This window comes from Mus pahari, chromosome 9 (genome assembly GCF_900095145.1).
Source record: "Mus pahari chromosome 9, PAHARI_EIJ_v1.1, whole genome shotgun sequence".
Classification (NCBI taxonomy): Eukaryota; Metazoa; Chordata; class Mammalia; order Rodentia; family Muridae; genus Mus; species Mus pahari.
In genome coordinates this window covers 41735471-41749520 of record NC_034598.1, presented here as the reverse complement: position 1 = coordinate 41749520, position 14050 = coordinate 41735471, and the positions used below count along the sequence as shown (strand labels likewise).

General features: G+C 52.6%; 1 protein-coding gene across 5 annotated transcripts in view; it reads left to right on the top strand.

The window, feature by feature from the left end:
• Col18a1 (collagen type XVIII alpha 1 chain) overlaps positions 1-13384 on the top strand; it is a 112924-nt gene extending 99540 nt beyond the window's left edge. For 3 of the 5 annotated variants that reach the window (XM_021204405.1, XM_029542097.1, XM_021204404.2), the window contains 13 exons: positions 585-653; positions 1327-1369; positions 1830-1892; positions 5525-5568; positions 5901-6029; positions 6487-6631; positions 6711-6784; positions 7069-7200; positions 8176-8208; positions 9793-10041; positions 10631-10828; positions 11354-11469; positions 12147-13384. In XM_021204405.1, coding sequence (XP_021060064.1) covers positions 585-653; positions 1327-1369; positions 1830-1892; positions 5525-5568; positions 5901-6029; positions 6487-6631; positions 6711-6784; positions 7069-7200; positions 8176-8208; positions 9793-10041; positions 10631-10828; positions 11354-11469; positions 12147-12360 — 1509 coding nt within the window. In that variant the 3' untranslated portion in view covers positions 12361-13384. The remainder of the gene's footprint in view (positions 1-584; positions 654-1326; positions 1370-1829; positions 1893-5524; positions 5569-5900; positions 6030-6486; positions 6632-6710; positions 6785-7068; positions 7201-8175; positions 8209-9792; positions 10042-10630; positions 10829-11353; positions 11470-12146) is intronic. The other 2 variants (XM_021204403.2, XM_029542099.1) reach the window with 1 other exon arrangement.
• Positions 13385-14050: the final 666 nt, after the last annotated feature.

Genomic DNA, 14050 nt, shown 5'->3' with positions numbered 1-14050 from the left:
TGATTTTAAAAATCGGGTTGAATACTGCTCCTTGCGAACAGTGTACCCCTCAGCCTGAAGTGCCAGCCAGTACACAGCTGTTCACAGCTGTCCTGGGGAAGACAGGCAATGCAAGGTACCCTCCAGGGATGAAGAAGCCCTGCTCATGCCTTCCTTACCTGGGTCCCCAGGGCTTACAAGGAGGCTCTTTGAAGAGGCAGCATGTGACTGTTAAGAGTTAGGGCTAGGTTGCTTTATACATTGAATCAGTAAAGATAGAATTTCGTTTACTTACGCCGAAGTCTTCTTCACTGACCTAGCTCCGAGTTTGCAGCTAGCAATCTCAGGAGAAGCAGGACTACTTGTTCTTTGGTTACCCACAGCTCATGTGACCTTACGTGGCTCGAGAGCGTCCTAGGCTTCCCGCCATCAGGCCTAGTTGGCAGGCACATGAACCAGAGGCAGAAATGCGTTCTTAGTTTTTACATCATCAAACAGATTCAGCTTTCTGATTCATCTGCTTTTCAGCCCATGTCTGCTCTCCTGGCCTACGCTCATGTCTCAGCTATGACCTTGACTAACCAGAGCTTTCTGTCCCTCCACAGGGATTGCCTGGCCCCCCTGGGCCTCCAGGCCCCCCAGGTCCTCCTGGGATGCCCATCTATGACAGCAATGTAAGTAGCCAGAGACTCATTCTATACTGACTTCTTGACAGTTGCTGGCCTTGGAATTGTCTCTGGGGTGGGTCTGTTGGGTAGCCTGTGCCTGGGGCCAATGGATGAGTAGTGATGCCACACGGGAGGGGATCTTAACTCTGGGGCTTGGAGACAGTCTCAAGCTGGAAGGACCAAGGTTCTAGACCCAGGTCCTGGGGGGTGTCCCACTTTTACTAAACTTGGCAAGGGAGAGGTGACTTGTAGGAGCAGGTCACCATGACTAGGATTCTTTCTTTCTTTCTTTCTTTCTATCTATCTATCTATCTATCTATCTATCTATCTATCTATCTATCTATCTATCTATCTATCTATCTCTCCATTATGTCTACAGCATTCTACCTGCATGTATGCCTACATACCAGAAGAGGGCACCAGATCTCATTATAGGTAGTTGTGAGCTACCGTGTGGTTGCTGGGAATTGAACTCAGGACCTCTGGAAGAACAGTCAGGGCTCTTAACCATTGAGGCATCTCTCCAATGCCTAGGATTCCTGAGATAGACCCTGCCTTTACTTCAGAGCTCCTAGTGGCTCTGGGGAGGGGCCTTGGGGACTTTGGTAATCTTCTTTTCTAGAGCGCTGACCCTTAGCCCACACTCCCCCCTCTCCCCTAACCCACTTGTTCTTTGTAGGCATTTGTGGAGTCTGGCCGACCTGGACTACCAGGACAGCAGGGTGAGGGCTTCGGGGCTCACAGTGCCTTTGGGGGTTTGGGGCTCTGGCAGGATGGTATCAGGATAGTGGTGGGACTTGACTCTCTGCTAGCTTTGAGTATCTTGTTCCTGAGTACCTCTTAGCTAGGCCGTGCCTGCAACCGTACCCTACTTCTAGTAGTGCACACATCTGGTGTGACGACTGTCCAGGGAGTCTTAACTAGGGACACCACCCAAGATTTCTCAGAATGGATGCAGGGACAGTCCCACTCACCAGTAGGGGCATAGCACAGTGGCTTCCCCTCCCCCCAACACACAGCTTTGATCTCCTCCACTCACACATAGCACACACACCATTGCTCTCCCACCCTCATCTATCCGAAGCCTTTCTGGTCGAGGCCCACCATATGCACACAATAGCCAGGGCTGGGGACATTGGTGGGAGGGGCTTTCCCTGATAGCTTTGGGGTTTCTCCCTTCAGGTGTGCAGGGGCCTTCAGGACCAAAGGGTGACAAAGGAGAGGTGGGCCCACCTGGGCCACCAGGTGAGCATGTTCTGCACCGTCCAGGCTGATGGTTGTTGTGTATAGCCAGCTCCAGAGTTGGGCACCAGTGCCCTTGGGGTGCTTAGACACCCTCTATACCATGGTTGCTGTCCAAGCCTCTGGAAGGACAGAGCACTTTCTCAGCTTACCAAGTCTTGATTAGAGCTGGATTTAGGGATACCAGTCAGCCTTTCAGCTTGGGGCTAGGGCCTGGGGGGGGAGGGTGTGCTATAGGGAAGAGCAGCTCAGTGGGATGTTCCTGTCACCCTGGTAGATACAAGCAGGGTTGCTCTTCCCAGTGAGCAGAGGGCATTCCCTGCCAGCTCCCATGTTGGTCTGACCAACCTCTACCAAGATGATCTATGAAAGCAGGATAAGAATTGAGAAGCCTCTGCTGGGTGTCAGTGGAGGCACACGCCTTTAATCCCAGCACTCGAGAGGCAGAGGCAGAAGAATCCGAGTTCGAGGCCAGCCTGGTCTCCAGGACAGCCAGGGCTACACAGAGATACTGTGTCTTGAAAAAAAAATCAAACCAACCAACCAAACATACAAAGGTGGCACCACTCCCCATGGCCCTCAAAAGCGTTAGCATGCCTGTGCTAGTGGGGTCCTTCCTGCCAAAGCAAAGCAAAACCAAGCTGGAGCACCAAGTTCTGCCTGACAACAGCACTCACAATGTATGGAATTATAAGGAAGACATAGGCACTTGAACAAAGAACCAGCCAGAGAGAGGGGGGTGGGGGTGGGGAGAAGACCAGGTACCTAGGCCTCCTGGGAAGTAGTCACCAGCTGGGATCAAAACTTAGAGAGTACCGTGTCCCAGACCTAAAAGGAAAGAGAATCATCTCGAAGAAGAGGGTTGTCTGGGAAAATATTGGGAGTTCAGAGTACTAGGGGACATGACCTGCCGAGACAGCAAAGGTAAGCTGTGAGGGGCCAGCTCAGCACCTAGTCAGTGGAAAGCCAGAAAGAGAAATGCTCCCCAGGGAAGGACATGACAGTCACCTGGCACGCTTGTCACTGGAGAGTCAAAGAGAAAACGGCAGTCGAGGGTGAAATGGCTCCGTTTCCAAAGCTAAGAAAAGATGTGCCGTGGTTCCCAGTCAAAAGATGCCCCCCAAAATGGAGAAAGAAGTGAGTAAAACCAGAAGTCCCTGGGTGCTTCAAGGCATCAAATGGGGGGGGTGGGCTCTGATGTTCCACATCAGCATTCATGCAGGATTCCACAGGATGACTCTGCCCAAAGAGGGGTAGCCTGAGCATCAGGCAGCCTGGTGCCCAGTGCAAGCCTCCAGAGAGAGTCAAGCAGTTCCAGAAAAGGCTGGGAGGTGGGAAGCAGCTGACCGACCCAGCAGGAAGAATCCAGGCTGCACAGCCACAGGCCTAGACTCTCTGGAGCATCTCTCTGATGTTTAGCTGGAGGTCAAAGGTGCAGATGAACTGCATATTCTTGAACATACCAAGAATGTGCAGCTGGACGCCTGATGAAAGATAAATAACAAAGACTACGGAAGAAAGCTGGATGCAGATCAGGATGAGGGGGAAGGAACTCAGAGCAGGGGCAACAGAAGCAATAGAAGACAGAATGGATTTAAACCCAGGTTTTCAGTGGCTGAGCATGGGTGCGCTTCTGTTGGCAGCCAGGACGGGAGGGGGCTGGCAGCCCAGAGAGACAAAGGGAGGCTGCTCCCTTAGGTCAGGCAAGCTAGAGGGTGGTGGTGGAGGGAACTGTCCTGGGAGAAAAGTGCTAGCAATGGCCAGCAAGGTGTGTGTCTGTGACCAAGTGCATCTTGGGAAATAGGACTGGGAATAGAAAAGCGCTCATCTTGATCAAACTCAAATCTAGAAGGAAAATCCAGGAACTGAACTCACTTGCCTACAATAGCAGAGCCTCAGGATACAGAGGAAAATGGACAGAAAAAAACAAAAAAAACAAAAAAAACAAAAGAAAGAAAGAAAGGCTGTTGTCTTCGTTAGGTTGTTACTGCTGTGAACAAGCACCATGACCAAGGCAACTCTTTTAAGAACAACATTTAATTGGGGTTGGCTTATAGGTTCAGAGGTTCAGTCTATTATCATCAAGGCAGGAGCGTGGCAGCATCCAGGCAGGCATGGTGCAGAAGGAGCTGAGATTTCTACATCTTCATCTAACGGCTGCTAGTGGAAGACAGGCTTCCAGGCAACTAGAATGAGGGTCTTAAAGCCCACACCCACAGTGACACCCCTACTCCAATAAGGCCACACCTAATAGTGCCACTCCCTGGGCCAAGCATAGACAAACCATCACAGTTGTTATCTGAGAAATGGAACCTGGAGACAGAAGGGTTCAGCAGCCACCAATGCTTGTCTACATTACCTCTGGCCACGAGACAACCACAGGGAGCAGTCCCTGTAGGTAGAAGCAAGTTCTGCAGGCTGAGTGGGAGGCAGTCTTGTGAATGTAGAGGAAGAACCCGTGGGGAGTGAGCATCTGCCTTGGGGGACTGGTCCAGGCAGCTTGCAAGTCAAAGGAGAAACAAAAGACCCCTAAGGCAGCCTGCCATAAGGATGCTGGTGAAGCCTCTATAGCTGTGTCCTCCAAGCTCCCACTGGGCTGGGTCACTGTGACACCTCGTTCAGAGGTCATAGGGTCCCGTAGACCATGGCCTAGCTCTACAGAGGTCCTAGGATAGGTCCTGCTAGTGACAGTTGTCACCTCCAATCCTGGGTAACACTCCTGTAACGTGGCCGGGCCATGGGGGTTAGAATCACTGCTCAGGACCATCTCATATAGTGGCAAGAAGCCTCTGAGACATTAATTCGACAGAGCAAGGACTCTGAAGAGGATGGCAGTAGGCAAAAGTGGCCCGAGGCTGCTATCCCTGAAACAATGAGTTAACCCTTTGTTCACAGAACTACAAGCCTTAAATGGAATGTTTCCGTGCCTTCTGCCCAAGGTACTGGAAACCAGACATCACATTTGATGAGAACAAGAATGTGTTCTAGAGACAGAAATAAATGGAGTTATGTTTTATTTATGTATGAAGAAACAAAGATCAAAAAAGGTCAAGTTATTTCTCTGAAGTGTCCAAAAACATCTCTGCATCTCTGTAACAAAGCATCCACAAACAGGAAATGGCTCTGAGGAGTCCTGGGTCCTGCTGAGGAGTCCTGGGTCCTGCTGAGGAGTCCTGGGTCCTGCTGAGGAGTCCTGGGTCCTGCTGAGACCTTATGCCTGAGGCCACAGGACCAGGCTTATTGAAGCAAGAGGCCTAAGGGAAGAAGCCAGTTTACACAGCAGGTCTCTAATGCACACCTCCCATGAGGATCTGTGGGTGACTGTCAGAATAAGGGAGTGCATCTCTCCAGGCCCCTGGATGGAGAGCGATCAGAAAAGCCACTGGTCAGTCATGAAAATTTACAAATGCAACTTGGAAACAAAACACTATGACCAAAAACACTGAAAGAACAACAACAACAACAACAAAAATCCATTAACCAGAAGTAAATTTAAGAAAATGTGCAGTTCTTACACAAATCAAGGAAGGCAGGCGGGTGGGGGAGGGGAGTACAAGCTGTAGTTAGTACAGTCTGCTGCCGTCTCAGTACGATCGATCCTAACCTACCTCCCCCCACCCCCCAACCCTCTGCAGGGCAATTCCCCATCGACCTCTTCCACCTTGAAGCTGAAATGAAGGTAGGTGAGGTTGTTGGTCAAGTTGGGGGGACATGGATGTTTTCATTGGGTGGCTGGTGTCCTTTGTCCCTGCTGACAAGTGTCTAATGACATTGAGCCAAGAAACCACTTTCTTCCTTCTCCCATGAGGAACACTGGCCTTTTGGTAGTGTCCTTCCATCTGACCACTCCCTGTCCCTTGCCAGTTGGGGTCAAGCTGATGCAGCAAGAGGTGGGAACCGAGCTGGATCGGGGGGGGGGGGGGACAAGCACCAAGAACCAAGGAGGTGCCCATGACTCAATGGGGTCAGGGCCAATCTGTAATCCTCATCTGGCTCCGATAACCATTTTAGGGGGACAAGGGAGACCGAGGGGATGCTGGACAGAAAGGAGAGAGGGGAGAACCTGGGGCTCCTGGTGGCGGATTCTTCAGCTCAAGTGTACCTGGCCCACCCGGCCCACCTGGATACCCTGGAATTCCGGTAAGCCTGAGCCCTCTCTCCCCCCCAGGCTTCCTGTACGTGTCCACACCCTGTGGGCTTGGGCATAGTCAAGGGACATTGGTTGTATACCTGGAAAGACTCACACCAAACCCTGCAAGCTCGGCTGCCCGAAACCCCCACGTTATTAGCTTCTCTGTGGGCGTGAGGCTGGGTGAGCACACGGGCAGGCTAGCCTCGTTTGTTCTTCTGCTGCCGTCCGCAGCATTGAGCAGACCCCGGGGGTGGGGCATCATAGCTGTCATGAGGACTCAAAGGAACCACGGGCCTAGCTTCTGACTGGCACACTGGGAAGCTTTGTGGCTGTTACTCTGTCCTGGGACCGTATCTCCAGCAGAAGGGGCCCTGTGGTAGGCAGGGTCGCAAAGGCTACTTCCAGCTCTGGAGCTGTGAGCATATAGAGTCCCAGTACAATGAACGGCTTCTCTGTTGTTCCTAGGGTTCAAAGGGAGAGAGCATCCGGGGTCCACCCGGCCCTCCTGGCCCCCAGGGACCTCCTGGCATTGGCTATGAGGGGCGCCAGGGTCCCCCGGGACCTCCGGGACCTCCAGGACCTCCCTCCTTCCCAGGCCCTCACAGACAGAGTAAGAATGTGAAGCGTGGGTCTGGGTCCCTGAGGGCTGCTCATGTGGTCGGGAGTTCTCAGCTTGATTTCTCTTGTAGCCGTCAGTGTTCCTGGTCCTCCAGGCCCACCTGGTCCTCCAGGTCCCCCAGGAGCCATGGGTGCCTCTGCCGGGGTAAGTGTCCAGTTAACTAAGGTCTGACAATCTGGAGTAGGGGTGGGGGAGACAGGTGGCATGTCAGGAAGTCTTTGCCATCAGTCCGCTGGGTGCAGCGATCGGTGTCTGTGGAACCATGGGCTCCCCAAGGTGCTTACTTCTAGAACCTTCACTCCTCTTACTTGGGGACAGCCTGACAAAGAAGGATAGCTACCCAGCGTCACTTTCTGGCCTCTGAAATCTTGGGAGCTCTGGATGCTCTGGGCAGTGGGTCTCATATTGGACTTGGGTTGGGGTTCCAGCAGGTGAGGATCTGGGCCACATACCAGACCATGCTGGACAAGATACGGGAGGTGCCGGAGGGCTGGCTCATCTTTGTGGCCGAGAGAGAAGAGCTCTACGTACGCGTTAGAAATGGCTTCCGGAAGGTGCTGGTGAGTTCTCGGGAGACCCTCTCCCCTCTAATATCCACAATGGAATGGAAGGATTTCTTTAAATCTTTTAAAGACTAAAAACTTTCAAGAATAGTAAGCGGGTTCCTCTGCTTACTATTAGAGTTAGCAGTACATGAACATTTTATTACTTAATTGATTGCTGCTGAGACCAAAGACCCAGCATGAGGGGTCCGAGGCACCTTAAGGGAGGACTGGTTTCCTCGGGCTCGTGGTACGGTCCATTGTGGTGAGGAAGGTATAGTGGCAGAGATGTCAGGCAACTGGTGACGCGACCTCTGCTGTCAGGAAGATGAATGGCCCCAAGGTTCAAACCTTTAGCCATGGGGGAAGAGGTCAGACTCCACTTACAGCAACATAGCATGAGGTAGGGTCCTAACCCAAGCCCCCAGGTGGCTCATAGCGATGTCCTTGAGCTGTCCTGTAAGGGGATATAATGCCATGAAGTATTAGGCCTCATCTTGGTGCCTTGATGGCCTCAGGATGCATGAAGGTTACCTGTGCTTTGTATGCTAGTGCTATTCTGTATAAACACCATGGTGGGGATGGCCAGGTGGGTCAGTGGGTAGAGATGTGCGCCACATAATATAGATAGATTTTAGATTAGAGTATATATATTATATATAATAAATAAATAAATACCACTATGATGAGTATCCTTAGTACTGGTAGGATGCCTCAAGATGAATGAGCTTCTGGGTACCAGCTTTTGGATTCTGGGCCTATGGGCCTGTCAGGCCTGTCCTGCAGTTCCTTTCCATCTGGCCTAGAAGAGTCTGTGGTATCAGCTCTGGGTCTAACCAGTACCCACTGTTCACTTGGAGCTAACCAGTGGGGCACAGTCACATCCCTGTTTGGAAAGGCCTCTTCCAGAGGGAGGGGCTGTGGGAAGAGGGTGACAGGGGAGAGGCCCTGGCCCTGAAGCCTGCTGGAGTAACCCCTGTTGATGCCTTTCAGCTGGAGGCCCGGACAGCCCTCCCGCAAGGCACGGTAAGGAACGTCGTTCCCCCCCCCCCCCTTCAGCTGTTAGAAGGTAGCACAGCCACGGAGCACAGAAGGCCAGGCCTTGAGTCTGTGCCTCTGGATCCGCATCATTACTTGGCAGTAACTCCAGGAAGCAACTGTGTGTTGCTGGCGGTTGGTGTCGGGTCCCGGCAGTGCAAAGAATGAGCCACCATATCTTAATTTAATGAGTGGATTTACGAAGTACGCAGCAAGCCGAAGTCAAAGAATAATTGCCAGCCGATGGAGAGATTAAAAACCAAAGCATCATCAAAACATTCAGCAGAAACCGGTGGCTGGGAGGCAGGGCCCCTTTAAGGCAGCCACAGGCTGGAGTTCCCAAGAGAGTCGTGGGCAGAGAGAAAGGCCCTCGGGTGAGGCCTCCAACTAAAACAAGAAACAAAGGGCAACCAATAGAAATGCCATCACTAAACTAGGCACTCAGAGCTTCCAGCAGAAACGGACTGGGGAAGTCGGGGCACAGGCTGGAGTCCCCGGCTGAGCTTTCTCCCTGTGGCTGAGTGTCCCACGGCTGACCCTCCAGCTCCTCTTTCCCACCATGGGCGCATTTGTTGCTGGAAATGTTGACCTCTAGCTGTGCTCAAGGGCACCGCTTTTCGCTCTTGGCCTGTTTTGGTATTGTCTTTCCTCCACACCACAGTGAGTGGGGCCATCTCCAGACAAGGGACCTTTGTCTTCGTTAGGGTTTTACTGCTGTGAACAGACACTATGGCCAAGCTAGTTCTTATAAAGGGCAACATTTAATTGGGCTGGCTTACAGGTTCAGAGGTTCAGTCCACTGTTGTCAAGATGGGAGCATGGCAGTGTCCAGGCAGGCATGGGGCTGGAGGAGCTGAGAGTTCTACATCTTGTTCCAAAGGCAGCTAGGAGAAGACTGACTTCCAGGCAGCTAGGACAAGGTTCTTAATGTCCATGGCCATAGTGACACACCTACTCCAACAAGGCCACACCTACTCCAGTAATGCCATTCCCTGGGTCAAGCATAGAAAAACCATCACAGGGCTAGAGAAATAGCTAGGCGGTTAAGAGCACTGAGTGCTCTTCCGGAGGTCCTGAGTTCAATTCCTAGCAACCACGTGGTGGCTCGCAACCATCTGTAATGGGATCTGATGCCCTCTTCTGGTGTATCTGAAGTCAGATACAGTGTACTCATAGACATACAATAAATAAATAAATATTTCTTTTAAGATAAGAAAAACCATCACAGACCTTGGAGGTTACTCTGGGATAAATATGCTTGGGTGTGAAATAGGAGGTAGGGGCAGCCCCAGAGGCAACCTCTCGGTGAGCTCAACCGACATGTAACAGCTGACTAATACAAGGTAGGGCCTTAGCTTGGCCAGTATCCAGGAGCCCCAAGGAGGCTGTGGTGAAACAGAACTGTCTTCCACGCTCCTACCTGGCCCAAGCCTGTACCCCAGAGCTCAGGGTACAGCTTCCTCCTTACTACCTCAGGCCCAGCCTGGTCCTGCCCAAGAGCACAGAACAGAGAGAGGAATGGGATATCTCAAGCAAGGAGCTACTCCAGGCATTGTGTGTGTCCATTCTTAGGGCAATGAGGTGGCTGCTTTGCAGCCCCCATTGGTCCAGCTTCACGAGGGCAGTCCATATACCCGGAGGGAGTACTCCTATTCCACGGCACGACCCTGGCGAGCAGATGACATCCTGGCCAACCCGCCACGTCTGACAGACCGCCAGCCCTACCCAGGAGTTCCACACCACCACAGTTCCTATGTGCACCTGCCACCAGCCCGCCCCACCTCCTCACCTGCTCATACACACCAGGACTTTCAGCCAGTGGTGAGTGCCCAGGGTTGAGGGCTGTGTGTCCGTCCATCCAGCTCCGGTCCTGGCAGGACAGAGGCAATCACCCCAGAGCTGCCAGCGGGGGAGTATTTTGGATAGGGATCTATAGTTAGGTTTCTGACTGATAAAGGCTACTCATCATTTAGGCCTTATCTCTGGTGACTTAGTGGTTATCAATGAAATCAAGCACTCAGGAGCCAGTCTCTGCTAGTCTATAATATGGCAGATAAGTGGGCAGTGGGCTGTGTACCTGCTGTGCCTCTGTCCTACAGAGGGTGTGGCAGCCAGGGATGGGCAGGTACTCTACAGCCAGGGTGGAACAGGCTGAGCTGGCCCCTGTCTGTGTTCACCAGAAAAGGGATATCGGGGGCTATCTTGGGAGTCTGCTGGGATCACCATGCCTGAGACTCACCTCTGATGCTCTAGACTGAGAGAGCCCAGGAGAGGGTTGTCACTAAAGTGACTGGTCTCATCCATCCGTGGACTCGGCCTATGTGCACTTTGCTGTGGGTATGTAGGCCACAGACTAGAGGGTTACTTGTGACACTGCTCAGGACGTGACCATACATGACCTTTCCGGCAGCTCCACCTGGTGGCACTGAACACCCCCCTGTCTGGAGGCATGCGTGGTATCCGTGGAGCAGATTTCCAGTGCTTCCAGCAAGCCCGAGCCGTGGGGCTGTCGGGCACCTTCCGGGCTTTTCTGTCCTCTAGGCTGCAGGATCTCTACAGCATTGTGCGCCGTGCCGACCGCGGCTCTGTGCCCATCGTCAACCTGAAGGTGGGTGAGATCTGCCCTGAAGCTTCTGGAAGGCCAAAAGTCTGTCCCCATTTGTACCCAGGCCTTGGTCTCCAGTGTGAATTCACAGCAGGGATAACCATTCCCCTAATACTCCCTACAAAGCCCCTCAGATCCCTGCCCCTCCCAGGGCCCTGGCTCCTCCCCATGGGCCTTTCTAGTGGTTCCTGTGCTACTGACAACATAGCCCAAAGTGGCATGGAGTCATTTCTTTGTGCCACCTAGCCTGGCCCCTCCACCACAGGACCCATCATGTGACTTTGTTTCTGGGTCTTTCCTATAAAGAGAGCTGGGATTCTCAGGGCCTGCAGTGTGGGCTTACAGACCCCACGGTCTCAGACTTGGGAGGGTACCCATGGGTCTCACTCACTGTGATAGGCCCTACCTTGGAGAAGGGACTCTATGCTTCAGCCCCATGTGTTCCTTGGTCTCTTGGGATCTCCCTGACGGTCATTCCTCTGGCCTGATGTGATGGGTGACTGATGTCCCTGCTGTGTCTCTTTTTAGGACGAGGTGCTATCTCCCAGCTGGGACTCCCTGTTTTCCGGCTCCCAGGGTCAACTGCAACCCGGGGCCCGAATCTTTTCTTTCGATGGCAGAGATGTCCTGAGACACCCAGCCTGGTAGGTTCCCCCAGCATTAGGAGATGTGACCAAGACCTCAATCTCTAGACTGACATAGTCTGCACATAAAAGTCATAGAACCTAGAACAAGGAACTAGATGATCATGGTATGTTTAAGCAATGAGGTTGTGGGTACCCTCAAAGCCATAGCAGATTATGTCATCACCTGAGACATAGCTGATTACATCATCACCTGTGACTACTCAGCTATACTGCTCAGCCATGTAAATGCCACTGAAAAGTACTGATCCTGGAAGGCAGCTCTACAGCATAGCCCTTGGTCACAGAAGGCACCTGAACTATTGACCAACAGCTGGACTGTTATCAGAATGGTGTTGTACCCGCGTCTCTGCACCTGGCAGCCGAGACACCTGCTTCAATGACCCTGCTCTCTGAAGGGTGACTTGGGAAGCTAGACACATGTGTCTAGCACAGTACTTGGTGTCCTGACTGTCTGCTTCCCCCAGGAGGCACCCACGAGGGCCCTCTGACCCAGGCTGTACCCCTAACACACTCTTCCTCTGCAAGCCTGCACATCTGAGAGGTGGACCTAAGTCCTGTAGGTCACAGGGGCCTTTTACTGTCCCATTGCCCTGCTGCTTCCAAAGATAGCGGCTGGCCTCCGTCTTCTTGGCCTTAGTGGTGTCCAGGTAGCTGACAGGCTGTATACCTTGCAGGCCGCAGAAGAGCATATGGCACGGCTCGGACCCCAGTGGGCGGAGGCTGATGGAGAGTTACTGTGAGACATGGCGGACTGAAGCTACTGGGACTACAGGTCAGGCTTCCTCCCTGCTGTCAGGCAGGCTCCTGGAACAGAAAGCTGCGAGCTGCCACAACAGCTACATCGTCCTGTGCATCGAGAATAGCTTCATGACCTCTTTCTCCAAATAGGGCCTCTGCCAGCTAGGGTGGCAGACAGAGGCCATGCAGAACTTTGACACAGTGCAGGGAGCATCCAGTCAGCACCCAGGGCCCTGGCTGGGATACGATCCTGTATAGTTCCCATTTTTATGTAATCCTCAAGAAATAAAAGGAAGCCAAAGAGTATATTTTTCTAAACATTTACAACAGACTTCCTGCCCTTCCTCTCCCACTTGAACTGGCCAGCCTGTGTCACAGTCCCTTCTTCCTCCGCGCTTGGTAGAGCTTCCGGGTGAAGTCGGACCACGGCTGGGTCTCCGCAGGAGGCTGATGCCCTACAGTTGCTGCCTCAGACCTGCAGACTTTGTCTAGCCTGGCATCTTTCTGTGCAGATCGTTCATACAGCAGTCACATGCATGTGCTGAGGACAGCACAGGGCAGGCAGTACAAGGCTCCCTTCTCACCGCCCAGTGGCTGTGCCAGTCATACAGGTGGGCACCTGCTCACCCAGGTGGTAACTGGGTCTATTCATGCTTGAGCAGTGGGAACCAACTCTCCTGACTGCCCCACTCTCCTGCAGCCACACTCCCTGTCAGGGCAGGTTCCCAAGCTCACTGTGACCCCGGATCTGACCCCATCCCGTCACCATGGGCAGAGGCCAGGAATGTGGCCAGACTTAGCCTACGTGCTCATTTTTCCAAGGGCCAGACATGACATGGGGCCCATCCTCAGGTTTGTCTCTCAGACTGGCCTCTCTGGCGACCCCTAAAATCCTGTTCAGAGCAGAACCCAACCCCAAGCGAGCCCAAGTGCCAGGGTAAGGCGACACCTTGCTCATCAGCTTCAAGCCCAGAAATCTCGCAGCAGCCGCACAAAGCACTTGTCCCATGGAGGGACTTGTGTGCCCAGGGTTACAAGTGGCCAATCAAAGCCACTGTGCCTGCCTCAGGCTCTGCTGTCCAAGGATTGGGACAATCCAGTGGGTCTGGTTCTGTGACAATGTGTGATATGAAGCCATTTCAAAGAGGCACCAAATAAAAGTGACATTTTATACAGACGCTTGGTTTATAAGCTGCCTTCCCTGTTACAAAAAGGACGAATCACCCGTGAGGAGACCTGGGAGCCTCTGTTCCTGTACTTGGCTAACTGGAGTCCTGCTAAGGAAGCACAGGCTAGCATGGATATAGTCGTGTGTACCTGGATACAGGCCTGTGCGCACACACATGAACAGGCAGACACATGTGTATGAGTACACTGATGTGCATGGTCAGGTGGGTATATCCACAGGTTTGGATGGGTAGATTCACATGGGACTATTCATTGTGTATGTGCACAAGTGTGCACATGAGTACAGTGGCATGCATGAATATGTGGTATACAGAAGCATGTGTAGGTATGCAAAGGGATCTGCAGGTGTTGTTAGTATACCAAGGTGCGCAGGCATAGGAGTGCACACAATGTACTGTACACACATGTGCAGATGCTAACAGTACCCTCTACCTTGTATCCAGCAGTGCACATGTGGTGACTTCAGAATCACGTAGAGGGGGCTAGGAGAATGGCTCATCAATTAAGAGTACTCGGTGATCTTGCAGGGGACCTGTGCTCAGTTCTCAGCATCAGCTTGGCAACTTCCAACCATCCCTAACTCCGGTTTCACGGGCTCTGATACCCTTTCCTGGCTCCCAGTTACTGGGCACACACATGATACGTATATATT